This window comes from Pezoporus wallicus, unplaced genomic scaffold, assembly GCF_028554395.1.
Source record: "Pezoporus wallicus isolate ANWC-B61680 ecotype Strahan unplaced genomic scaffold, APGP_CSIRO_Pwel_v1 contig_3952, whole genome shotgun sequence".
NCBI classification, from domain to species: Eukaryota; Metazoa; Chordata; class Aves; order Psittaciformes; family Psittacidae; genus Pezoporus; species Pezoporus wallicus.
Genome location: NW_026635034.1, coordinates 9,753,478 through 9,781,391, shown reverse-complemented (window position 1 = coordinate 9,781,391; position 27,914 = coordinate 9,753,478). Strand labels below are relative to the sequence as shown.

Genomic DNA, 27,914 nt, shown 5'->3' with positions numbered 1-27,914 from the left:
AAATTGCATAAGCTGCAGACAGAAATAGCCTAAGTAGCTTTAAAATGCACAGTGACAAAAATAGAAGACAAGGAGCTTACTGGGTACCATACTTCAGCATAATGGCTCATGTGGTCATTCTGAGAAAGGTGATGGCTAGTATTTCTGCTGTAATAAAGGAACAAAGAATCTAGGTATATCTTTATGTAAACAAGTGCTGACTCCTATCACACACATCTTACCTAATGAAAACAGTATTTCATGTTCCTGGATTTCAGATTAAAGTCTGGGCAAGAAAAGGACAAATGTATTTCTCTTTTCCCTAACATCTAACTGTACTCCAGACATGCAATTACTGGAGTAAATCCCCAGTCCTCCCTCAGGTCAAACTCTTTGAAAGAAACCCTGGAAAGAAATCTGGGACTTCTTTGCACTTTGCAAAATCTTTTACCCCTCTCATGGGAAGATGTATTTGAAGGACTAGATGAGACATGTATTTGTTAGAAAAAAAGTACGAATCCCAGAATTTCTTCATCAAGTTGGAGGAAGGACAGCTTTCAGCATTCATATGAGTATTAGCTTATATAAAGGCCTTTTCCTTTTGAGATAACTTGTTCTAAAAGGACATGGTAGCTATGAACTATACTCAAAAGCAGAGATGCTGTAACTCTGGAAGCTGTAAAGCAGCACAGAAAGGAGATACCCTCCTTCCAGTCTTCTGCATTATGAGTATCTGCCAAATAGTTATTATTAAGCTCATTTTGCTGTAATTTGGTTAATCCCTCATCATCATGGTAATGAAGCACAAGTGTATCAGTCTACACATGCCATCCTTTTGTGCACTGTTAAGCCTGGGATCTAAGACCTATACATAATAGAAAATCTGGGTTTCTTTCCTGTGTATGAATCCATACAAGAATTTGCATTTTCTGTTGTCATGGAGCCAATCTTCTTTTTGTTCCCTGTGTCTAAGCACTTATTAAAATATGTGTTTTCCTAATTTGTATAAATCAATATAGTGTTCAATATAGTGTTTAGGGGCTACATGTATACTTAACTCCAAGCTGTCTCTGAAATTCCTTTCTAAAACTCATGCTAGTTTCCATGCTTATAACAATTAGAGACTGATGGGTATTACACAGCTATCAGTTATGGGTATTATGAAACTATCATAGTTATTGTTGCAGCGTTATTGTATGCAAGAAGCTAACAAAGCTTAACACACAACAGAAGCATACAAAATTTTCCACATGCTGACGACGAAATGGTAATAGCAGCAGCCAACTTATTAAAGGGAAGGGGTAATCAAAGGTAAAATTCTACAGCATCTATATAAGTAAGGAATTTTGCATTATTTATATCACCTTATTTTTCAGTAAAAAGACTTTTCCTCTGCAGACTATTTCAGAATTTGGTCCCCAAGCAGCAAAACATTGAGAGAAATTTCCCATGCAAATCTCTACATATTACATTTTCTAACTTTTGTAAAAGCCACACATTTTCACATTTCTCAGTGAAGTAAGAGGACTGCCAGGGGAGTACTCTATTAATCATTTTGTTTCCTCTTGCTACAATTATTTCTCTCTCATAGGCCATAAGTTTTCCCAATTTCTCTATTGTTCTTGGAGCAATACTATAACATTTCAGTTTATCCAAAGCATGGCTATTAAAATCACCTTCCCCATTTGCATGACAGTCTCTAATCCTCAACTTGTATGTCAGCCATACAATACTATTGATGGAACTTCTTGACAAACAGAATATAGTAGGTTTTCATGGGAAATAAATTAACCATTAGGTTGTCCATACATGATAATTCCCTTCTATTTCCCAAAATACTAAACTGCATATAAAAGGTATCCAATTATAAATGTCTTCCCTTTGTTGATTTCAATTAAGCAAGAATATAGTGAAAACTGTTCAAACTGGGTAGCTCTAACAAAGTGCTGTATATAAAACCACAGAGCAATGGAGTGAAATTGAACTGAGCTTGAAAACAAGAAGAGCCAGTGTATGAAGCAAACCATAAATAATTCCTGAAAGCATTTATTCTAGATAGTACTGCATGTCTCCAGTTCAATCCTATCCTGAAAATGAAAAATGCTTTTTCTAAATTTATGGTGCTAAATATTCAGTTTGCTATTTTTAAGAATACTGAAGTCCCTGAAACTCAGATTTCAAACCCTGAAACTGCCAGCACAATCTCAGAATAGTTTATATTCCTTAAATTTGTATTACAACACCACACATGACTATTCTATGTGCTGTACAATTAAAGAGAAAGCTTTTTACTCAAGATGTACAGAGGCACAAAGTTGAGATCTTGATTTCCAAATACACAAGCGTATTTCAGTTGATGATTTTGTTCTTGATTTGTTGTTCCTATAAGTGAACAGATATTTTGTTTTGATAGCATTTTTTTCTGCCTCACAGTATGTACAATGTGTGTACAAGTACTGGGAAGTCCTGGATTTGCTTGTGAATCAGGTTCCAATCACATTTTACATTGTTTTAACTAGTAGAATGAGAATTCTACAACTTAAATACCAGACGTCATGCTTTCCCTTCAAACTTTTCAATTTTCTTATGTCATATAATAACTGCAGGTTGTTCATATAACTCCCACTGAATGGTTTGGTATGGTCTTTCAGTTGCTGCAATATTTTCTGAGGCGAATCATGTCATGTTTCATCTGGATTTGTAATCCAATACAGTTCAAGCTGCTCTATCACAGCATCTTTTTTGCCTCCAAGGCAGATATAAAAATAGGGTTTCCAAAACTGGTTAAGAAAAAAAAATCCTGAGTAATATTATACCATTATGAAAAACCCTATCAGAATGCTTGGATCCCTCCTGGGGATCTACAGTAACCTCATTTCTACACCAGGATTCAAATGGATATAGGTCTGAATGTTCCACTGAGACACTGCAAGGCCATGTAATTCTAATGAGGTGTCACAGTTTTCCATTATTCTTATGCATTCAACTTACATTTTCCTTCCATCAATTTCCTTTTCTGAGGCAAGCAAGGGGAAAAGGCTGTCATTTTTCTCAGCAGCTTTTACATGCTTTTGTGTTAGGAGAAGCATCTCTTTTAAAATGATCTATACAAAGCAACTCTGAACAGTTTTTCAAGGTTTTCCACCCACAGCCTCTTCATCTCTTGCTCCTCATTTCTCCTGTTTCTCAAAGACACTTTCTTCCCTGCGTTCACCCTTAAAAAATGACAGTGAATATGGGAAAGAAGTCACACACATGAACTCTCTCCCTTAATCTGTCCCAGCTCCAGCCACTCCTGATCCTCTTTTCACTCATTACACAATCACTCAGCTGTACTCCAGAGAAACTCCTAATCCTGTCAGAGGAACTCTGTTATAGATCCCTTTTCTTTCTCCCTCATATTTGCCTAACTATACAGCTAGACCAATTTTTAGGATACTTAACCCCAATTACTCCCGTTTCATTTCAGTGAAGAAATTATTAAGAAGTGTATTTGTTATACAGAGAATTGATCTTTCACTAATAGAGGAACTTCACACTAAGTGGCATAAATAGAGTAAACAGGAAAAAGTTCTTCCCACTGTAGGGTAAGAATTTGTTCCTTACTAAGATAACTGCAGAAAATTACTGAACAAAGAGGTATTTATTATCCAGGACTGAAATAATCCTTCCTTAATTCAAAGGAAAGGAAGAAATCAGAAGGCAATAAAATCTCTTCCAACTTCTGGTTATCACCAGGAAGTTTCATTCATAATTATACTTTGGGCTCATAAAAAGTATGGTACCTTTCATCAACAGACAAGCACATCTTTATGTACAGAGTGTCCTTCAGTGTCTATGATATTTTGGCTGAAAGAAAAAGACCCATTCTCGCTCTCCTTCAGACCATTCGATTAAATGCCATTGCAGACACCTCTATGAATTGTTTTGCCATAATACAGAAGTAAATTTAAATTTTAACTTTTCCATAAATCACCACAGCTAAACTATGCCCAGATTTTCTACAGTCTCTCTGTAAAATATCTCCAAAGAGCTAAAAGAACTAAAAATCTTCCCTAGGCTCTTGTGCCACATTTCAATTAGTGCAACACCAGTTTACTCAGCCTTAATATATAAGAATTATTATAATTAATAATTATTATAATATAATAATAATTATATAATAATGTTCCTCTGCACTACTCCTGTACATTTCATTTTCAAAATCCAGCACTCTATCTCCTCTTTCTGTGTTTATTGATTGTCTCTCTCTTCTCTACTAGTAAATCAATGATAAGTTATTTGATTTGTCTTGGTTATTGATTGTACTTCCCTTATCTGTTACATCTTCAATTCTGAGTAGTCAACTTCCACCTAAATCCAGGATATTGATCTCCATTTTATAAATTTTCAAATCCACGTGGCTAAGCTTTCTCTTGAGCCAGTCAAAAAAGTGGACAGGGTATTTTGTGAAGTTCATTATTCTTTTACAAATACTAATCCCTAAAACTCTATAATAATGCCTTGATAAGTCTCAGCATGGTTTGAACATCTTCTGTGCCAATATCATAACATTAATACTGTCATGCTATTTCACTAATCTTTCCCTTCTGTTTATCCATTTAGTTCTCTTGCGTAATATTTCGCTCCTTAGCTTTTTGGGATGGTTCATATACAATGTCTTCAATGTTCCTAAACCAAAAGATTCTCTTTCCATGAACAGAGCAGTAAGTCTTCATCAAACAGTGTCAATGTTATACTCTGTATTTTTACAAATTTCTAGACTATATTTAAAATAAAACTACTGATCCAAGTGCATTTCCTGTCCTTATTTTAATAAACCCATTACCCTTAATTTTTAGGAGGAAAGTAATTACTTACTGGTTCAGGACAGGTGTATATGCTGTTTTATCTTCATCTATGATGGTGATCATCAGAGTAATAAGCTGCACCCAGAAATCCAAATTCTTTGTTGTTGGTCCCTGTTCTTCTTTAGGAACTTCTTGCTTCTTACCCTGTTAAAACAAGATGGAATATATTTTATACTAGTGAAATTAGATAAAATATTCTGGAATTTCCAACAACAGATTCTTTCTTACTTGGTTGGAAAAAATGGCATATTAAGAATCTTCAGAAATTTTGCACACAGACTGTCTATCCAATTTAGAGTAGATTGTGTGACATACTGTGTCAGCCGTATATAAAAAAACAGATGAAGTGCACAGACAGCCACATCAGCAATGAAGATGAACAGAACCTTGTTTTTTTAGTGCATTTCCACGCTTTAATTAAATACATTCTTAAATGCATTTAAGTGCAGGTAAAATGGTCTGCTGAGGCCAAATGTTTGTATCCTACACAATAAATACTGATCATGTCAGTGAGAAGGAACGTTTCTTGTTTTCTTTTGGATTATACACTGAAGTTACTTGGCCTAACAGCTGTTGTGCTGTTTGCTTTAAATGAAGAAGCAGTTGAATTTCCATTTACTTTTTAATAGCCAAAATGACAAAGGCTATTGCCCAAATTATTCTGCAGAGGTTTCCCAGGGACTCACAGATTTACTGGCAGAACCACAAAGTGTACATTTAAGAGAGGCAGAGGAAAACATCACAAAGTAGGAGTGGGAAAAAATAAAATATTTGGACACATAAAAATACTAGAAAATGGTACATAGGGACGTCCAAAGGAGAGGCTTGTGAAGGTATTGCTTTGCCAAGGATTTTAAACATATGAGCAAAACTAATCAATATGTTATTTGATTCCTTTTTTATCCACAGAAAGGCAATTCTTGTATACTTCTTGTATGTTAAGAGGACTGCAACCAGTTTCACATCCACATCAGAGAACCTGAGATGCCCCATTCTGTAATAATCACAAGGAAGGACATGGCTTATCAACATGGCTCTCCAGTCATAAATTAAAAGTTGGTAAGTATAGCAGTGCTTTTTATTGCTGCTGACTAAAAGTCTGCTTTTTGCACCTCTTTACAGTTATAAATATGTATTAACATTCAACACTTACCAACTTCTATTGAGAATTTCATGCTTTTTAATCTCCCTAAAATATTCATTTATAGCTATATTTTGTCTTCACACATAAATTTTGATTTATGAATTCTTAGTATTTTTCAGTTCTCTTGGCAGAAGGATCAGATTCCTTATCAATGTCAAATAAATAACTTCACTGCAGAACCAAATATGAAAACAAATGCTTTTGTTTCTGTATGGACACTCACATACACACATAACTTCTGCCAAGCAGAGGTACGTCTGTCTGCACATGCTCTTCAGCACAACTGTCAGAGATAGAAAGGGGTCACCCAGCTAGCAAGTCAGAAAATAAACATGCCTATTATGCTGCAATTTTAAATATATGTTGACTGTATGTACAAACATACCTTTATAGTTCAAACACGACCACTTCAATGAACCCCATCTCTCTTTGAATAGACGACTCTAGTCAGTCTCATAGTGAATTAATTGTTATCTTAGCCTCAATTAACTTTTATCTACTAACAGCATTTAGAATGGCAGAAAGGGAATTTCAACAACACTTAACTGAAACTGCTTTTGCGGTCACTGTGGAATCATTTTGGAAAAGTATCATTAATCACACTGCTACATACTCAGCTGATCTGCAGATGCTACAGCTCCAGTGTCTAAAGGAACTTAAATAAAGGTGAGGCTCAGAAGCAATTAAAATGGATGGTGTGACTAGTACCACCAGCAATTGACAAACACACATGCAAACAAGAGTGTTTTTCAAAACAGAAATTAATATTTGACCGTTAATGTCACCCTGGTGTACATTTCACTTTTATTAAAAGACATTCTTTGCATAGCAAAGATTTATTTTTAGTATACCATTTCTCTCAGAAGCTAGTGAATGAAACCAAACCAACTGAAAGGCAGTTGTAGAAGACAAAGCCAGTTCCCATTTAGTTCAGCATCTTACCCAAGAACCGTATTTCACAGAAATCAATACGATCTTTTTGGAAAAACAAAACCCAAACTGAAACAGAGAAGGAATTTTTAAAGTAGTCTCACATTAAAAGATGCAGTTTCACGCACTGAAATGGAAGTGCATACTCTTCCCATTCCTTATCCTAAAAATCTAACTGGTTAGAAATGCTTGGAATCATTTAAGTTGTTCTTACATAAATTGCTATTATTGCTGGCATTGTTATTAGTTTTATATGATTTCTGACAACAGACACCTTCACAGAAGCATTATACTGAGGTAAAAAAACGTTGGCAGTTTGATTACATTGAATAGTTGCAAACTTGCAAAACCAACAGAAGAAAGTTCCACCTTGGAATAAAAATCAACTTGAAAGAGAGTTATTTTCATTTAAAAAAAAAATCTGAGAGAAGAAATGTTTTGATTGGCTTGAAAATGTTTCTACTAGCAGAACTGAGAGGCACAGTAAACCGCATAACAGTGTAGAAAAACTGAGTGGGAGGACAGCATCATACAATTATTATTTAATACTTTCTGAATGAAACACAATTTTAGAGGCACAAATATTTAATTTCTCTACTGTTTTGCTGAAAAATAGGGCTTCTCCTGGGCTAAACACTATTGCACAATTTTATTTCCCACTTCATACTGTTGAATGTGTTTGGAGATCACAGATTGCACACTTCATGATTCAATTCTTATAGTATTTCTATAAGAAATTAATAATCTACCACATTTTTTACCTTTCTATTAATGAAACAGAGATACACCTTCAGAAGCAACCAAATGCCTTGGGTTCCCAAATTCCAGTTGAAAAATTGACCAGGTACTTACATTTAAGTACAGCAAATCTAAGCTCTAAGAAGGGATACATCACAAGGTAAAAGCACTGTGTTGCTATGGCTGCCTAACACCTGGCTCCAGAACTACTTAGTTAGTTGCTAAGGTCTTCTGTGACAACACACAGAGCTGACAAAAGGAAAGGTCTCCAAAATAAGGTAGAATTTCAATACTATTCTGCAGAGCAGGTGTCAAACAGAGTGTATCCCAGTGTTTTTTTCTCTCATACTGGTGCTGCCAGTCATGAAATGATTTGTACTGATCAAGAACTCTTCAGAGAACAGAAAGAGCTTGATTTGCATGTCATTGGTTTCACCCAGTGGAGAAGACTGCAAAAAGAATTACTGAAGGGACTTTGGTCATTGTGAGTGTCAGCCAAGACTTAAGATTATTTTTTGTTTTCTTGAGAAAACAGAAACAGTGACATATTTTTAGCTGACTCAGAAAGCTTCCAAAATGCTTCCAAACCTACTTTTTCAAAGCATTCTTATTTGCAATACACAGCAGCTAACTCTTCACTCAGATCAGTGTTAATTAAAGAGGAAATACTACATCTGCTGTATAAGGAATTAAGTAGTTCCCCATCAAAGTGCTTTGTCTCAAATGAGGACAGTAATATACGAGTCAGTAAGACTGTCAAGATGTCATGTTTTACTATCTGTATTGCTTTTTTTTTTTGACACTAGCTGTTCTTCGCATTCTGGTGTGAAACTAGTATGACACGTTTGCATACTGTCAGCATTTACCATGCTTCACTCCAGGAAATAGAGCTGCTCCCCAGGGGTGATATTTTGTTGAAAGATATTTGCTTTTTAACGGTGATTGTCTCTCTGACACAAAGATAGAGAGTAATAAAATGAGGCAGTGGGGACTGCTGAGCATATTTTGCAGTTTACTCGTTACTTTTCTTATAGTGATAGATTTCTCAAAATGCCAGCTTGAGCACCCTCAATTTCATCACTGTCTGATTTTGGGCTGAAAATAGAACAATACATTCACACACATTCCGACATTGAATATATTTTCTAGAAATACTGTGGCAGGCATCTCCGAGAATTCTGGTTGCAGCAGGTGGTTAACATGAGTTACAAAGATAGCATATATAACATGCAGGAACCTACCACTATAGGCCAAGATGGAAATACTACTGTGTAAGTAGACTGTGTTGGGTTCCACCTTTTCATAACATCATCCACAACATGATTCAGGAAAGAAATGAGCCATGAGGACAACAGCTGCCAGTCTTTCCCCCGAGTGAGAGCAGGTGGTGACCTACATATGAACCACTTCTTGTTGCTTTGGGGTTCATCCATTTCGGTTCTCACTACTCATAGCTCAAATCTCAGCTGTGCAGCTAAAACATGAATGTCCTGTGCTGCACCACCATGAATGGTGATGAACTCCTTTCCTCTCTCTGAGAGGAGGAGGCCTCACCAGAAGGGGACATAAGCTAAGAGAATAGTTAATGAAGAAGGCTTGAGGGTGGAATCTGGTGTAGTCTGACTATGGGGTTTGGCTAGAAGGTTAATGAAATGTTAATTACAAGATTGGTTACAGCTTCATTATTATAACAGTGTTACCACAAGCCAGTCTGCAGCTCCCCTGGATTCACTGGAAACCTTCAAAGCTATAGGTTCCAACAGCTGTATGCTCAGCTTTTCCTAAAATTAAACGCACATACAGATACAATGGTAGCAAACTGTATGAGGATAATTAAAAGGCAGTTTACGTGTACAAACTTAGAGTTGATGCAAAATTTAGCTGGTAATATTATCTATTAAAGCTAGATTAATTAGATTATGTTTCTCAGAACTGCCTCCCACCTGCTGTGAAACAAAGTTTTACTATCTGTAATTAAGTTCATATATGATTGTTGTTCGATTACTGTTATTGATATTTTCAGTGTGGTCTATTTATCTTAATTTTAAATGTCGCTTTTTGCACATTTTCACTAAAATTTCTTGTACTTCCTAGCGACTGTAACTATAGACACTTGTCTGCTTACAGCTTCTACATACAAACTCACCCACTGGAAATCTTGCTGAAAGAGAATAGAAGCAGCATATAAATATAGTGAAATGCAGTTAATTCAGTTTTCCAATGGAGTGAATATCTGTGGATTTATTTATTTATTTATTTATTTCAGGACATACTGACTATTATTGAGCTGCGTAAGAGAAAACCAAAACAATAACATTGCCCATCCTGCTCAAAAATAAACAAACAAAAAATTGGAGATGCATTACTTTAAAACTGTTTTACATTCTCTACCAAACACTAAGGCTATAATATCCCTGCAATTTTAAACCATCTACTAAAATAGACTAAAAACTACTTTATGGAGTCATAGAAAACAGTAGAAAAAATTTTTTATACAGATAAGCATTTGCAGATATCATAATGCTGTGCAGAAGTAAGATTACTTCACTTTTAACTGCTTACTAAAATGGATATCATCTGCTGAGAAACTCTGCACCCAGCCTAGCAACAGCTCATATTATATTTAACAGACAAAATCAACTTGCTGCAGAGTAAATGGTAAATGTTAGCAGGAAAACAGAACACCTTATGAGACAAGCAGATGTGATGTCTGGAGCTGCTGCTTCCTCCTTATTGTTATACTGCCACTCAGGTTACAATATAATCTGTTGAAGAATAAACACTCATATAAGCACTTGAGCATGAAGTGCCTGTGAGTGCTGGTGAGAAACACTTATGTTCAAAGCTTGGGAGACAAAGGTAAGTTCTTTCATGTAACAGGAATCCAACATTAGAAAATAAATTCTCGTTTCAGAAGTGTTGAATATATAGCATATACTGCCTCTCCCGAAATATAGAAATTCATATTTTGGATTCAAGTGAAATGTGCTTTCAGATAAAATTTAATGTCTTAGGTATCACGTAGTATGACTGTTCTTATCTATTAGATACTACACAGCAAATATGCAAATACTTTTCACAGCTGGAATAGTCATTGAAATACAATTTTTCCGGTGTACCACCCAGGAGGCAAAAGTAAAGAACAGGTAACGTGATAAAGCAGTGATGCTCATTTTTGACAGCTGTATAATTTTGCAGGTAAAATTCTTAATTGTAACATTAGTTATAGCATAAACGCTGGCCATACTGTAGATAAATAAAAAAATAATAAACCATTCTCTAATTCTACAATTCTAATAGTTGTCAAGGCTTTTGCACAGCATTTGGAATACAACAAATGCTATAATTATTTTGCATTGACAGTTTGGCCTGATGGACTAATATCAAGAAAAGTTACAGAATTATCATGTGCTTTCTTGAAGCAGCTATTTGCTCGGATCCAAGTATGCCTCACAGGTGTTAAAATATAAGGCTAGAAAGACAATCTATCATTTTTAACAAATTATAATTCTTCTTTTCTAAAGCTACCAAAATGAAATATTAGATTAAAAAAAATAATTTCCAATTACGGATCCTAAATGAACAGTAATCAATCTAATGTTATCTTCTCTAAAGCCACTGGACAACTTTATAGTCATGTCCAATGTGATGACTAAATTATGAGTTAGCATGTTCATTTTGAAACTCAGCTTGTTAAACATTTTAGAGTTCCTAGCCATCTGTGGGTTTACTTATGAAACATTGCCCCTTCTCACACAAATAAAATGAAAATAACCTGAGTGCTTTGGTATGAAGGACACTGAAATGCTTTGTATTTACCTATGGTAAATTAACAATAACAAATGAGCAATAGCATGAAAGAAGTCAATATATGCCTTACCTGATCCACTAACTGGGAGTACAGATCATAGCAATTGTCAAAAATGTATTTATAAGTTGAGTCCAGGCAGGCTCTTACACAATCCTTCACCACAGTACTGGCTCGAGGTGGACTCTGCAATTCAAGTACCTAATAAAGTATTTCAGAAATGACAGAATATCAGAATTAGATTGAACACAAAAAAATCCAAGTGTTGCAATGAATGTAGTTCTGTAATGCGGGAATGAAAAGTGTTGAAATATAACGGTAAAAATATTTATGATTGCATTGACTTAAGGGGAACAGTTTAAAGACATTTTAAAACACATTCTTAAACAAGTAGATTGTATCACTGTTTTATTTTTATGAAATGATTCATAGATGAAAGAAACATAAATGCCCAAGGGTTTACAACCACCTGCAGTGGAAAACCTAAAGATTTTTCCTTTATTTAGGAAGTAATTAAACCACAAATTATGTGCTTTCCTCTGAGTATCAGCCAATTAACTCTTTGGTTTTTAAAGCAAAGGGTTCAGCTTTTTACTACACTTTGACTCCAATTTGAACTTCAACTAAATGCATTATTTTAATTCTCTTTAGGTAATGCCTAACACAGTGAAATCAGACGCTATTGCAACAAATGCTGCTTTGTGTTTCTGTATTTTCATCCAGCAATATTAATGTGTACCATCCCATTCAAAATATATTTCAGAACTTAACCACCTAGATATCAACATCTAAAGTGACTAAGCTAAGTAGATTTATCAAACCTGTTTTACTGTTAGACATGTGACATTATGATACTACTAGGAAAACATTTTATATGATACATGCTCGTAAGGAGTTCAACTGAGTTTGCGTTATGTGACTTGACTTTAATAAAATAGGTAAATTTTTTGTTTTCTTCAGGAGATATAAAAATAATTGTTGAAAAATAAGACAACTGTTAATTTTTCAGGGATTGGCTTTTACTTCACAGTTAAATACAAAGTATGAACAAGATGACTTCAATGATTCCCAGTAAGTTGAAAGATGAATTTAAAATTGAAGATTATGATTTTCTTGGAAAATAAAAGGACCATACCTTCATTCGAAAAAAAGTAATGCTTGTAAGTAGGTCCACAGTTGATTTCAGATCTTGGAGTCTTTCAGAATTGCTGGCAGGAAAATTATCCTGGTGAATCAGGAAGAGAGGAATCATGGTGAAACTGGAGTTACAGGTAAGATCCTTGAGCAGCTTTGAAAAAAAAACCTCTAAGAAAACAAAGATGCTGTTTGGAAGGATTAGAAATGTTCATGTGTTACCTGAATTCTGCCCCTGAAAAAGTTTGTAATGAGTATCCCTTTGACATGAATAGAAGCACTTCTGATAATTCTCCTCTATTTGTAATACAAATGATTTAAAAGAGTGTGGTATTTCAAAAATATTAATGGAATAAAAAATACTACAAAAAGATTGGAAAATGATGCTAATGAAAATAATTTATGGGTTCTCCATGGCACAGAAATCACTTGTAGGCATAAATGCAACAGTAAGCTTAATATAGAAATCATATATTGAATTTTTACTATGATCTCTAGGCTAACAAGAAGACTGATGGGAAGTAGTCTTATTTAAATGGCTCCATACCAATGAAACATCACTCAGATATCCTCACGCTCCAATACTTTCTGGATAATACTCTGCAAAATTAAAAGTTTCTAGGACGAACATGTCTGCTGCATGAAAGATGTGGTTTTAAAAACTGAGTATGTGCAACTTTTACTACCTCTAATGCCTTGGCTTCTTTTAAATATTCCCTTTCTCCTTCAGTTTTAGAAAGCAGACCAGATGAAGAACAGAGGAATCCTTGGTTTGGAGGCTGCCAACCCTAGAAGCTGAAAGGAGAGCCATAGCTGATGGACCACTAATTGTGTATGTATCATCCAGAAGTTCATGATCCAGTGGAACAGAAAAGAGAGGGAGCTCAGAATGGTATGATAACTGGGAGGTATTCAGTGCATGCCTCTTTCCTGAAAGGCTGGGTTGGAGCATACCTCAGTGGAAAGAACTTCCATGAGGCAGAAATGAAACTGGACTTCCTATCATGTAGAAAAATTAAGAGTCAAGTCTCTTTCAACATTCCTAGGATCACAGCATGGAAGCTGCAGCAAAGGTATCAGTCTCTCAGAATAGATACAGCAGTAACTTCAAATTAACTGCAAATTGCACTACATGAGAAGGTAGCTCCCAGATGAACTAGCTTAATCAAGTTATAGATTAATTTAACTGAAATTGGTGAATCCTACTGTTTCTTGAATGCCTGCTCATCCCTTAACTCATTCTTAGCTTTTGGAAATAAAACTTTATTTTCAAATTGGAAAAATATTGTTATTAAAATGCTTAAATTCTGGGTCTCATGTCAGCACCCAATATTTGAAGCTTCTTTGCCACAAAAGGGATTAATGTCTGAAACTGTTTTAACCAAATATAGCCTACATGGAATATTTAACACACACACACACACCCACACACCCACCCCCAACATTTGAGTTGTTCTCTACATGGAATACATTGCACATACCCTGTATTTAGACAAATCAATCCTCAGAGAATTGTGCAATTGATCCAGCAGTTTTATGAACTTTTCCCTCTGTAAAAAGAAAACAAGAATATGTTGCATAAGAATCTGCAGGTTCCTGTAACTGGTGGGGTTTTAGAAAGCTGCTTTCCATTCTTAAAAACAGATTGTTTTCTGTGTTTCCTATATAAGTACTGGTCTGAGATAATTGCGGTTAAAGGGCAGACAATGTATCTTTTACTACTCTATTTTCCCTTTTTATCCTACTTGGTTTGCATTCAGCACTATGCAGCTGTGCAATATATTAGTGAGGTGACACAGACTTTCCCATGCAGCTTTTTCCTTTTAAAATGACCTATGTATTGTTAAATAACTCAAAATATCTAAAAATTGAAAAACATTGTTTGATGTCTCTGACCAAAAACACAGTAACAGCATAAATTCAGTATAAAATTCAAAGTTTTAAGTTATGTTAGCAATGTTTATTAAACAGATAAGCTTGTAAAATCTTTATACTTGCCTTGTAATTGCTTACCTCTTGAAGAAAGCACTTCCCCCTCCCTTTAATGTGTACTAAGCAGTAACTATTTACAGCAGAATTTGGTGTAAAAGTATGACTGAAAAGTATATTTCAGAAACAGTGGATTTTGTAGGAATAAGCTAACCAAAACTATGCAGTTAGTTTTCCCTTTCGTATGTGGAGATTAACATGCTAACCTGATAGATGAAGGTGAAGTGAAAGTATTTTGCTGTGAGATACCCAGCTGAATTGTGCCATTCTCAAGTAATACTAATGAGTTTCTAATTAACAATCTTCATGTTAGAACGTTTTCCATAGCCCACTGCACAAAACTGTGCAGAAATCCTTGCCAGCTTAAGTGGAAACAGCAGATTTGTAGAACTATCAAGATCTGGTAGCTCTCAGAATGCGTAACTGAATCTGAACCATTCCTGAGATATGACTGGCACTAATATGAAGTAGGGTTCCTTGTGCACTCTCACTAGGGGAGCCCTAATCTACACCAAAAGCCACTACTCTGGAACAGATCTCAAGGGATCAAAAAGGAACTTTTTTATCATGCTATAAATCTTTACTGAAATATTCAGTCAGCCAAATCCTTCCCAGCTGTAGCCTGAGGACTTGAATTTGAGATGTTCTTTTTGATGAATGATGTGCAGCTATCCACTAACAAATGCCTTTTGACCCAAGAGAAAAATAATCTAAAATTTTGCCTATAAGTCAACTGTTTTGAAAAAAAGAGCTACAAATCTCTATTAGTAATGCTTACTATTGTCTTCCCATCCATCTGTTGAACCAAGAATTGGATTGAAATTTGTGTCAAAGGTAAACTGGCATTAACATCAGGGAGAGTACTAAATCTCCATCCAATCTGAGGATAAAAGTAGTTCTGATTGTTAGAAAAATGGAAAAAAGGATAGAAAATCCAGTAAAAACATTCTCAATTTAAAAATCTGGATGAAATCTAGAAGTCTAATAGAGCTTGAACATTGAAAGAATAGTCTTCTTTCAATGAAGATAAAGGCTCATTCCATAATAAACCATCAGTTAGCTTAGAAAACTTTAATGAGAACAGAATAATATTCTACTGTCATCACAGTAAAATCACTAGATCACATCTTATATATAAAAATATTTGTTTTATATTGTATATATTGTTATTATATTATTGTATATATTGTATATATTGTTATATAAAAATATTTTACTTTGCAGTATTGGAACAGTGTTAATATTCCTCTTTCAAAGCAAATCTCTAGTATTAGGAGATAAAGTTCCACTTCAAGAACATGCTGTCTCCAAACTAAAGACCCATAAACTGTTTTTATAGTAAGTATTTCTCTATTGCTGAACAGACATGAAAATAACTTGTTTGTTTGCTTGTTTTCAACAGACTCATCCCTTAAATTTGAAAACATGTTTCTATTAGTACTACTTTAGGTGTACTGAGAAAGTAATTTACAGCTGTAAGCAGTACCATCAAACCCTGACATTCAGATTCAGCACTAATAAGAAAAATCAATCTTTGGCATTACTACTACACAAAGTGAGTTTTATAGAGATAAGATCTATCTCAAAAATGAAATGCAAACTAATATTTAGTTTTAACTATTTGAAGCCCTATATGAAAACATTATGAAGGAATGCTGTAAGCTGTTTGCTACAAATCAAAATCTGTTTTAGCATCTGGAGCAAGTTTTTGCTACAAAACTAAACATTTACACCATTTTCCAAACATGGATTAAATTACTGACAATATTTAGATAACTGTGTTTCTGACTTTTGATGGGAAGACAAAAGCAAAACCAGAATTAAGCCCTTCTTGGTTTACTAGTCCTAATGTATCATTTCATAGCATTATCTTGAAAATCCCAAAATTCAGACTCTTTCTGTTACTCCTAATACTGGAGAAGAGCATCATAACCTCTAACACTACTTCAAGCTATAATTTATATTGAATACATTTTAATTATGCTTAATCATTTATTTCATGTCAGGAAATGGTATTTTAGAAAACATTATTATGCTTCCATAGCTACTGATAAATGAAAAATACCTTTGATATCAGCTATAAAAAAAAAAAAAGTGGAATTAATGCATTTTTCAACATCAAATTGTGTTTATATTCTGACTACATCATGTGTAATAGTAGAGAGATGAAAGCCACTCCTGAATTTTTGCTCTCCCTTCCTGTTCTCACCTCCCCAGTGTGGACAGGTGAACAAATTAGAATACAGAGTAAATGTAACTTTACATGTTCAAGGACTGGGAAGTCTGTGCACTGAGAGATATCTACCCACAGAAGGAAAGTTAGTAACAACAAAAAAAAATACTAGCACATGCTGAAATGCTGGTATTCCTCCTAAAATTTCTGATACCTAAATCCAGGACTTGGCCACTGCACCATTACTTTATCAAAAATAAGTGCTCTTGTACAAAGAATAGTATTTATGGCTAGATCCATTTGGTTACTATGTGTTCACTGATGGCACAGCCCAAGAAAGCAATTGCAACTGAGACTTGGTCTAGCGCAGTTAACTTTTGGCAAGCCCTACTGCAATAAGAAAACCTGCTTGCTGAAGAGTTTAGTACTGTGCATGAGTGCCCATACTTTCCACCCTATATGCATTACATATAAAGAACTGAATAGCATCTTCTCTACCTTTTATGATGATTGACTGAAAAGACCCAGAATAAAGATTTTTAAAAGCTAACAGCCACTCTTATTCTTTTTAATGACCAACTTTTAGAAAAATAATTAATTTCGAAGTTAGTACAGTATCATATATTTGATATAGAAAAAAAAAAGTACCAGTATTCTATTAAAAAAGAAAGTCTACTTACCCCAAAGTTAGTAGCAGCAAACCGATCTGAGGCAGACACATTAGTTGCTGCTGTAGTATGAGCATAAAACGCATTTATATTGGCCAGCAGTGTACTCATAACTGCTGGAACACCAGGGCACATATATTTAGAAGACAGACAGGAAAAGTGCCTATAATTCAAACAAACTGACAGTTATTTTAAATGGCAAAGATTTTGCTTGCTCTTTCACCACAACTTCCTTCCAGCTCCAATGTTGAAGCTTTCAAGCTACCTCATGGACAATTGTGCAGATACATATGAAGAAAATCTAGACATGTTTGATATAATTGCCACTTGTTGCACACTGATATTTTCAAACTGAACACATAGGTTCACATCTGCTTCTTACTCTAAACACAAAACCGTGATTAACTATCTTAACTGCTATTAAGCAAAACATTCATTATTAAATACAAACTTAAAATCAAACACAAATTTAGCATAAAAGGCCACAAGAGATCTATCTGTACTGTAATGAAGAAGCATTTAATTGACTGCAACAAAGATTCAAACCAGCATTTTAGTGTTGCTTTTTAGGCTATGTTGTTAATGAAAGGTGAGGCAGCAAGCAACTTCTTGGTTCACCTTGATCTGATGTAGGCCATAACTGAAACTGTTCCACTTTGATTCGGGCCAGTAAAGTTTCAGTTAACATTAAAACTAAAACCAGGTAATCAGTCTGTTAAAACTGAACCAGCCAAAACCAGAGTTGCAATGTAGCAGCAGGAGATGACTGCTTATTATGTACAAAGAGATTATAACATAAGAAAACATGAGATACAATATGGATGAAAGATCTAACACATGAGAGTGAACAACATCATGCAAACCCTAAAATCTTAATTTCAAGATTTATGGCTAGGCAGGATTAGGAGGAAGATAAAGGGATAAAGGGTAAATATATAGAGACAGGAAAGAATGAATGGGATTAGGCAGAGAAGATGGCAGTGAAAATGAGTATAGAGCCAAACAGGAAAGGGTGAAGAAACTCCAATTGCTCTGGAGCTCTCTGCATGTCTGAAGGTCCTGATTTGGCAGCATGCTTCTCTTAGCTGGAGTCTCCGGCTCCACTCTACTGTTTCACCATAGGAGCATAAGGCAGAGCAGTGTGCTGGGCATAAACCACCTGGGCCCTAGTGCCTTTTCAAGCAAAAATGAACACAAGGTACAACTGAGCTCACTCCTGCTGAACTTAAGCCAAATACCCTGAACTGCTGTCACTGCCCATTTTTGTGGGCCTGTGAAAACAGCAGCCACTAGCATGAGTTATTAACAGTTTCTAATGGGCACATGATGTTACACCAACCATTGCTGTCTCACATAGAGTAATATTGCATTGTTTAAGCTAGAGTAACATGTCTAAAACCAGACCTGCATCAACTTTCTTAGTATGCAATTTGCTGACCAATATGCAGTGCCTGTGTTCTTCTAATCTTTCTTCCAGTGTGAATCAGCAAAGAAAGATGGCTAATTAATTTGCTGCACCCAGTAAGCATATGCTATCAATGAAAATTACTTTAATGGGTGATTTGTGTGCTTTTTGCAATGCAGCCACATTAATTGAAGACTAGGAGGGGAACAACATGGCATAGTTAATGCCCATTAGCCTACTGGAATGAGAACTATGTCACTGATTTAAAAACATTAGATTCTACCTACGGTGATTCTCACCAGTAAGAAGCAAAGATCTTAATAGAGCTTTTATTGCACTTGTCTCCGTTACACAGTAAATCCAGGATGCTGACATTATGTATAATTTCAGTGTCTAGTCAAAGACTGCTTCAATACGTGCTCTGCTTGTTGCTGTCTAAAGAGAAATAAATTACTTTAAAAGATGAGAAGAAGAAAATTATTTTTTTTCTCGGTGGTGGAGAGGTGGCTTAATAGAGGTAGGTAAATAAAATTCCAGTACAATTCCGTGAAGAATCTACAGCATAAATCACCACCCATCACAGCAGTCATCAAAATAAAGGCCAGCTGGATCACTGAGCTGTCCTATTTTGTTAATCTGTTTTCTGTCTTATCTATTTTTTTTTCCTGTTCTCTCACACATACGTGCTTTGACTTCTGGGAGTATACCCATATCATCCGTGCAGCAAACTGTGTCTATTTGGCTATCCATCTATTCATCCCTAAAAATATAAATCTCTTCTGACCTACATAAGAATGGCTATAATTGTTTTTTCATTTCTTTGCCCAATACAGACTCCTTGAGGAATGGAAGAATATAATTGTAAAAAAGAAGAGTGGATTATGGAATCTCTACAGTGAAGACTTTTCAAAGAGCCACAGTTACTGCAACACAGGCATGCTTTTTGTTGTGTTTTGCATCAGTGCTTGTTTTTCACATGAATTCCACATTTGGTAATTTAAAAGCAGTTGGAACTTGTGTTTTTATATTAAAACACCCCTTCTATGTCAGCATTCTTTAGGGAAGAATTACCAATGTTTAGTCTCATAAAAAAACAAGTGGATGCATCTGTCTCCAACAACAGACTATGTAAACTTTGTAAGTTTATCAGAAAAGGTCTCATTGGAGACAATGACTAAAGCAGGCAAGTAATCACCCATGAAATGTCTTTTGTGTTGATATCCACATTCCAACCAATACCTGGTGGTGCACAGGTAATCTGATCTAGAATCTAACACTGACTCAAACATCATATGTTTTAAACCACAAAAAGTGCAAGAAAAAAGTGAGCAAGAAATAAATCTTCAAGGTTTACTAAGAGTATCATAGGTGACAAAGCCACCAGTTTTTCACTTGTGGTTGTTCATCAAAACCCATCCATGTTGTACCAAGATAACCAGCTACTGGGGTGATAGTTAAGAAGAATCACTGAAGAAATGCTAAATCAGTCCTGAGCAAACAGCCCTCCCTTGGCACTAATAGCCCTTGAGAATTCATCTCATACAAAACCTTGAATTCATTTTGATGCATACAGCAGGATCAACTCTACCATTTTAGAAATTAACATTTTGGTAAAAATAGCATACCAATTTAAATCAAGTTATAAAACTAGAATACCATGGTAGTTAATAAGCAACATACTTAATCAAGATATGAAGACTTACATGGCTAAAGAGAAGCTAAACATGAAACCCCAAATATTCATGAAACTCGGCATGTGAGTTTCTCCATATGTAGTACACATATACACCACCACAGGGGAACTGTCAAGCTTACTTAATTATTCTGTGCAATGTTGTTTAAGGTCCTTGGAGGAAGAACATTAAAAATGTATGTATTACAAAGGCATCCTCTACCTTTCTATCAGATGTACAGCACAGTAATTCACACTGAGCAATAAAGTTTCACTTTCAGTAAAGTGAAAGACATGTTCACTGCAATAGTAGATGCTGCCATTATATCCTGCAATAAAAAGAAAACTTCACATTTATGTGCCTTTGTACTTACATTTTATAGAATGTACCGTAAAGAAACGGAGGAAATAGGATACATGTTCTGAATAAAAATTCCATAATATCAGCTTTCTACGGGAAAAATAATCTGTGTTTCAAGGACTCATTCGGAGTCATCTGCTTTCCTATGGCTGCAGTAGGAGCAGAATATAGTCCTTTTCACTGGCAAACTTTTTACTGAACAAGAATACAGGACGGAGCTCTTGTATTTCCAGGTTTTTAAACTCAATGGCTCTGTCTTCTAAAGTGATCAGACAGCTGCTTTAGTCTGGACAATATAGTAACAGGTTCTAGTACAGTTAAAAATGGATCGCATGAATTATTTACGTGTACTACAGAAGTTTACTGTAGCCACTGCCGGTGTTCTGTGATGATTTCTGTACTCCTTGAAAGGAGGTAGCTTGTGAAAACCTGTCCTACCATCCCAATCCCATCTGAAACAATGGAAGTCTTTCTGATCCTTGCCACAGATCACTATTAGAAGAATTAAGAGACGCATTAGTGGTAATACAAGTAACAGGTTATAAAAAGCTTATAATAGATCTTAATTCCATTGCAGATGAGAAGCACTTCAATGAAAATGAGATGGACAAAACTGAAAACAAGAAGTTTAAATCAGGAACAGGAGAGAGTAGACAATGAAAGCATGAAGGCTTAGAACTCATCACCTCTATCAAACACATTCTTGACAGTGGAGTAGAAAACCAGATGCGATCATACTTACGTCATAGCTTGATAAATATATTCAATTCCATAGCGCATTGCAAATTCATCTACAATTTCTTGTGCAGCATCATCAAAGTACACCTTCCAGGCTTCATCACCTCTCACTTCAGGGATTTTTACAACACCATTAGATTTAACTTCCGTCAAGTAATGGAATAAATTCTAAATATAAGAAATGTTTCAAATAGGAATTTTCCTCTTTTAAGTGGCATTCTGAAAGTATATCCTACATAACAGTCATCAGTATGTTGACTGCTGGACTGTGGGTTTTTTTGTGTTTTATTGTTGGGGGGGGTTATTTTTTTCTGACAAGTCATCATTGGGTAAACAAACCCTGACTCTAACCATGGTTTTTGTAATGGAACACTGCTAGTGCAGGCTTGTGATGCAGAGCACTGATCTACCTCCTTGATATAAGGTCATGCCAGCTAACTGGCACAGAGAGACTGCAACATAAGCTTGTACATAAACTCTCTTCTCTGTCATATGCTTGCGTCAATGAATGAAATCCTCATGTTACAATGCTCACTATAGTGCTTCAACTTTAATGGGATCTGCAACCAATAAATTTCAAATTTACTATTTAAGATCTGTAAGTTATAGGAAACCTATCAGAAATCTTGCTAAAGCTTCTCAAGTAGTAAAAGGCATGCAATAAGGTTTAGGTTTAGCAACATTATGACCCAAGCTAGTATTTAATTTGCTGTTCATGTCAGATTACCTAGCTCCATATGCATCCACCAACTGAGCAAGAGATTTTATTTCCTATTTTCAGTGACAAAAAGAAAAATGCCCAAACCTTGAAATAATTTCCTTTCTGCTAACAGTCCACAATTGTCATGTGGATTATCCTAAAGCAAGATTTTTGACACTTCACAGGTCAAAAAATTTGCATATTAGGTCAAAACCTATGAGCACATGTGCCTTCAACACTTAGTTTTACAAATGGTGAACAATGGGGTTTTGTGGACATATACTAGTGATGAACTTTCAACCATGTATTATCTATCAGCTTTCAGAAAGTACTTGAATTAATTTAAATTAAAAATACGTCAGAAAGTATTGTTTGAATAGAACTTCAATGTGGGTCACTGTTAAAGGGAAGAAGAATCAAATACAAAGAAAAATATTTTGCAAGACACAGTGGTTTATCAGCGATGAGTTTTTTTCAACGTTAACAAAAGCAATCTACATGAAATGGAAACAGAATTTTAACTGTATTTTATATTGTGCTCCTCCTGCTTTTTCTCACTCTTTCCAAAATAAGAATTAATGTAGCAGAAAATAAATCCTTTACAGTTAATAGCTATGTTTCTGTAATATACACAATGGTTGTATCTCCTTGATGTTAGTAATCAAAATGCTAAAATAAAGTATGGTACAGGGAGAACTGAGCTGACTCCACCTCTTTTTCTAACTCCTAATGGCAGGAGCAGGAATGATGTGTTGGTATTTGTTCTGCCTTTGTCTCTGAACCTGACATGCCGTCAGCAGTGAGAAGTGGAAATCTAAAATAAACTTGTCCTGGGGTGTAGCAGCAGTTACTTGTTTCAGTGTTCTAGTGTTCTGTAGCCTTTTTTGCTCATCCATGCAACAACTAGATGGTAATTTATGTATAGTACATTTTCTTTAACTTCTCCAACGTACCTCATGTAGGCAGGTGTACTGCACATGGTAGGGAGCAACTTTCTCCTCTCCTTCTATTTCAACATTGATTTTCAATCTAATGGCACCAGAGACAGCTGATTTATCTGTTCGCTTTTCTGAAGAGCGAAAAAATAATGTATTAGTAACTACCAAGAATATATATATGTCATGTGAAAAGCTTTCAATAAATCTTTCTGGCTGAATAAGAATGTTTTAAGTCAGAAATTCCTGCTGTTGAGAATAAGATTTTTTTTTTTTACTACCTCACACATGGTTCAGGCCATGAAGCAGAATCCCAGGCTCTGAAGTAAAGAATTTTATCTGCCAAATCCCAACCAGCCTGCACAGTACTTTGTTTAACAATTTTCCCCTTTCAATAGGAATTATTTCAATTTTACAGTAGCTGTACTAATTATTATTTTCATTATTGATATTTTTCTGTAAAGACTTCAGCCACAACCTGAACTATGCCTGAGTAGGGTGGATTCACCCTTCCTGGATATATTGAAAAAAATCAGTAAGAATCATACCTAAATTATACCACACATCCATTTCTCCACTCAGTGTTCTTACTTCAATGATTGTTTGCCCGAGGAAGTCGTCTGATTCCTTTTTGAAATGTTGTTTTACTCTAGATTTTATGTCATCATCTTCATCCCATACTCTCACTTTGATTCTATCTGTAGAATTATGGCATTCACTGTAAAAATAATAAATACAAAACGTGAATGCTACATAAGCTTCATACATTTGTACTTCTGTTTAATTCACTGTCCTAGATTTCTATACACTTGCTTAAATACATACAGTGACAGAATACAAACAACCTGCAACATTCAGTGGAATGAAAGGCCACACCACATTGCCAGGAACAAAACTACAATTACTATATATATATAAAAGAGAAATTATATGCATGAATTATATACACATATGGATTGTACTTTGGAATGTTATGAACTTTTCATTAGAATTATTTTTAACTTACAATGTGTACTTCTCAGTGTTAATATTTAACAAATATCTTGGAAAGGTACAGTTAAGTCAGTTTTTTTCTTCATTTAGAAATGCTATATAGTGCATGCAGTAGACCATAAAAGTAATAGCCTAGAATATTATAATAGAAAATCTTCAATAATATTTCCAGTATGTGGCAGGAAGTTTGGAAAACCAAACCCAAAAACCAAATCACAAAACCCCCCAAGAGCTATGAACAAACAAGACAAGCCAGGCAATCAGAAAAATGTAGAGAAACAAGTACCTGGCTTGCCTTTTTTTTTTTTTTAAGATGTATTTCTTTCCTCCAAGGTTCCCATTCCCTGGTAAGGAGCAGGAGTAGGAACAAACCACCATATACTAAAAAATTCTCTGCAAATTTAAGTGGCTTACTAACCCCTCATGAGTTCAATGGATTTGAGAAACTACTGGTTGTATGAGAGTGAGGTGGCTTCAATTGCAATTTGCAGAATTCCCAATAGATAAATTTTTTACTTCCAGCTCTTGCACATATCCATATGCATTTTTACTTCCATATCCTGCATATATTCACACAGAAATGGAAAAGAAACTCTACTGCTGAATATTCCTATAAGCCACAATGAGGACTGTTTACTGTTGGTCAGGTTGGCTTTCATGACTTCACTGGAATATCCTAACATTGACTCTAGAAGTCTGTGGCAGTGAAAAAACTTTCTGATGACATTTAATGGGTAGTACAGACCTGGCATCAGTAATAAGCCATGTCACCCCATGCATCCATACTAATAGGGTTTTTTAATATATTTTTTAATAACTACAAAATATTTTAATTAGTAAAAATCTTTGATTATTTGTAAATATACCTTTAAAGTGTATCAGCAAATTTTCATCTTCCACAAGGTCTTAGTTTGACACCAGATTCTGAGTTTTTACTTGAATTCTATTCCAAACACTATCGCCGCTCAGTGATCTGTCTCAGCATTTCCAGCATTAAAACAGTAATACTGTAATTTATCTCCCAAGTGGCACCCCTCAGGGGTCTTCTAGGAATTAATTAGTGGTGGTAATGAGTTTTGGAAGTATAAAGTGCTTTAAATGGTATTATTACTGTCAAAGCAAATCAGTCACTAAAAATGGCATACACAGATTTTATTCTGCCTCACTGTGACATCATTCACTATCACAGAAATGCTTGTGTCTAAATTTCAACATTGCAGATATCTTTGGTAATTAAAACCAACATTGTTCTGTGATTAGCAAAACTAATGAAGCCTGGTTTACTTTCGTCTTATGACTGGCTTCCCTGGCATCTAACAAATTGCAATCACCTATTTAAACTTTTCCCATCATAGAGATTTTCCTAAATTACCCCTTCATATGGACTCCCTGGGGAGCTGGGGTGAGCTGAAATTGAGGAAACTGTTAGGATCTCATCTCTGTCTGACCACCTATTTTCATAGAACATGACTGACATAGTTAGGCAACCTGTGAATTTTCTCTGACTGACCACAAAATTAAAAAGCCATTGGCCAGGATATATAAAATACAGGAAGATACAAGATGGATCAAATAAACACCCTTTGTGTTAAAAACCTAGGCTAAAGCCTTTGATTTTCCTCATACACAGCTCTGCATTATTGCCTAACATTGCTAGACTCCTGATCTACATTTAACTGTGCACCTAATAGAGAGAGTAAACAGGATTTCCACAGTGGCATAGGCAGACCTGTCACTGGTGTGGCATTTAGTGACCCTCATCACCGTATCTGTAGATACATTAGTATCTGATTAGTATCTAATTGCCATTTGTAGAAATCTTGTTACTGTTTTGCTTCTCAGGGAGACGCTACATATATAAAAAAATATCATTAAATGGTACTTCAGTACAAATACCATATTTATGGTATTTCTCCTGAGACACCACCAGTTTTCCTCTGATGTACACTTGGTTGATTAAGGGATAGTTATTCAGATGATCAGGACAACTGCACTTTTCCTGATATCCTCTTTTGTCTCCTTCATATCTTTTTCCCCCTTAACCTTAGGTCAGTGAAACATAGTGAAACCTATCACAACTGATGGGTTTACTCCCATGCTCAACCATATGTCTAAACCTTTAGCACAGAATCAGCTCTGCTACGTATTTGCAATGTTCCCATGCAAGACTCCACAACTATCATAGATCTGTGATGCAAAAATGGAAGGCTGGATGAACATGTATTTCTACAGGCCTGCACTGTGGAAGGAAGAATTACTATGAAAGTTACAGAGCTGTCACTGAATTCTACTTACCTGCCAGCCTCTCAATAACAGCACTACATAATGAGATGCACATTCTGCTTTCGTCACCGGTAACATCGCTGCAGAAGCTCTGTGGCTTTGCAGAAAGCATTGGGTGGGATTCCTACTTCCTACTGTGCAGGAAAACCAGCCCACCGGGTTCAAGGCAAACAACATATGCTATTTTCACTGTGCCTTTTCTAGCCACTCCACTTTACATGCTCAGTAAAAGTATTCAATAAGGTGTGATACAGAAAAGTGAGAAGTGATTTAGTCTTTAGCACACAGAGAATGAAGATACCAATGATTTTGAAAGCTGGAAAAACTGCAGTATATTTGCAGATGTTAAACAGAAGTCACAGTTTTGATATTTAATAAGAAGTCTGGTGATGCTGCATCACTCCTACATTTACAGGATGAAATATATTTACATAGACATGAAATAATCCTCACAGCATTCCTGCGTATTCTAATGGCTAGAGTTATAAAAAAAGCAATAATAAACTATCTTTACTACAGTAGCTCAATGTAAATTCAGTATTAGGTGCTCTGGCACAACCTGATTGTACACCTCATCTAAGAGATCTACACCCAGTGGTGAAACAACAACTGACTGATATTATGCTACTTTCACTAAAGAAATAAACTTAAATGAATGGAGAAGCTGGTAAAGAATATATGGAGACTAATTTCCCACTCTGCCAAAAAGAAACGTGCTCATCATAATAGCATTCTTTCCTTGTAGTCTTCAGTAAAAACTCTTACATCCACTAACAAATTTGCGTTCTCTGATCAGATGAAGTGGAGAGGATTTTTTTTCTCCTACTGCTTTAAAAAAGTGTTACTTCGAGAACTTAAAGAAAGTAACTTTTTCAATAAACTATTTTGGTGAAATTCTGTAAGCAATCAGCAGACAAATTACCTTATGCCTGAGATGTAGGGAATTACTGCAGAGCCTTTGTAACAGCTTTGCCTGCAGTTTTGCACATTTTGTAGCAAGTCACTCTGGTTGTTGATGGATAAACCTGAACATCTAATTTGTTTTCACCAGCATACTTCAGCTGAAGATGGCCAGCCTGTCTATCTGGGAGCACTTGCTGAAGAATCACTGTGGTCTATGGTAATTGAAGTACACAGGCTCCTTTTTTCTCCTGTTTTTTGTTTCCAGTTTCTTTCTCTGGTAGCTGCTATCACTTCTTATTCTGTTTCAAAAATACCTGAATTCTTTCCGAACATACATTCATTAAGACACATAAAGAAAACACCATACATACCACTTTGTGATACTAACCACAGGTAAAGTCAGTATTCGTATTGTTATTTCAGATGGCTATCTCTTTAGTTGTAGACCATTACATATACCTTAGGTCTCTTCTACAAACTAAAGGAATAGATTTTGGAAGATGATATTTTA

At 35.3% G+C, this 27,914-nt stretch overlaps 1 protein-coding gene across 2 annotated transcripts in view; it reads right to left on the bottom strand.

Moving 5' to 3' along the window:
- The window catches only part of UNC13C (unc-13 homolog C), a 145,923-nt gene that overhangs the window by 53,451 nt on the left and 64,558 nt on the right, over nt 1-27,914 (bottom strand). For both annotated transcript variants that reach the window (XM_057397818.1, XM_057397826.1), the window contains exons 10-17: nt 23,773-23,942; nt 23,243-23,358; nt 21,594-21,757; nt 17,426-17,576; nt 14,065-14,133; nt 12,585-12,674; nt 11,522-11,650; nt 4,840-4,973 (exon numbers count right to left, since the gene is read on the bottom strand). In XM_057397818.1, the coding sequence (XP_057253801.1) occupies nt 4,840-4,973; nt 11,522-11,650; nt 12,585-12,674; nt 14,065-14,133; nt 17,426-17,576; nt 21,594-21,757; nt 23,243-23,358; nt 23,773-23,942 (1,023 nt within the window). The remainder of the gene's footprint in view (nt 1-4,839; nt 4,974-11,521; nt 11,651-12,584; nt 12,675-14,064; nt 14,134-17,425; nt 17,577-21,593; nt 21,758-23,242; nt 23,359-23,772; nt 23,943-27,914) is intronic.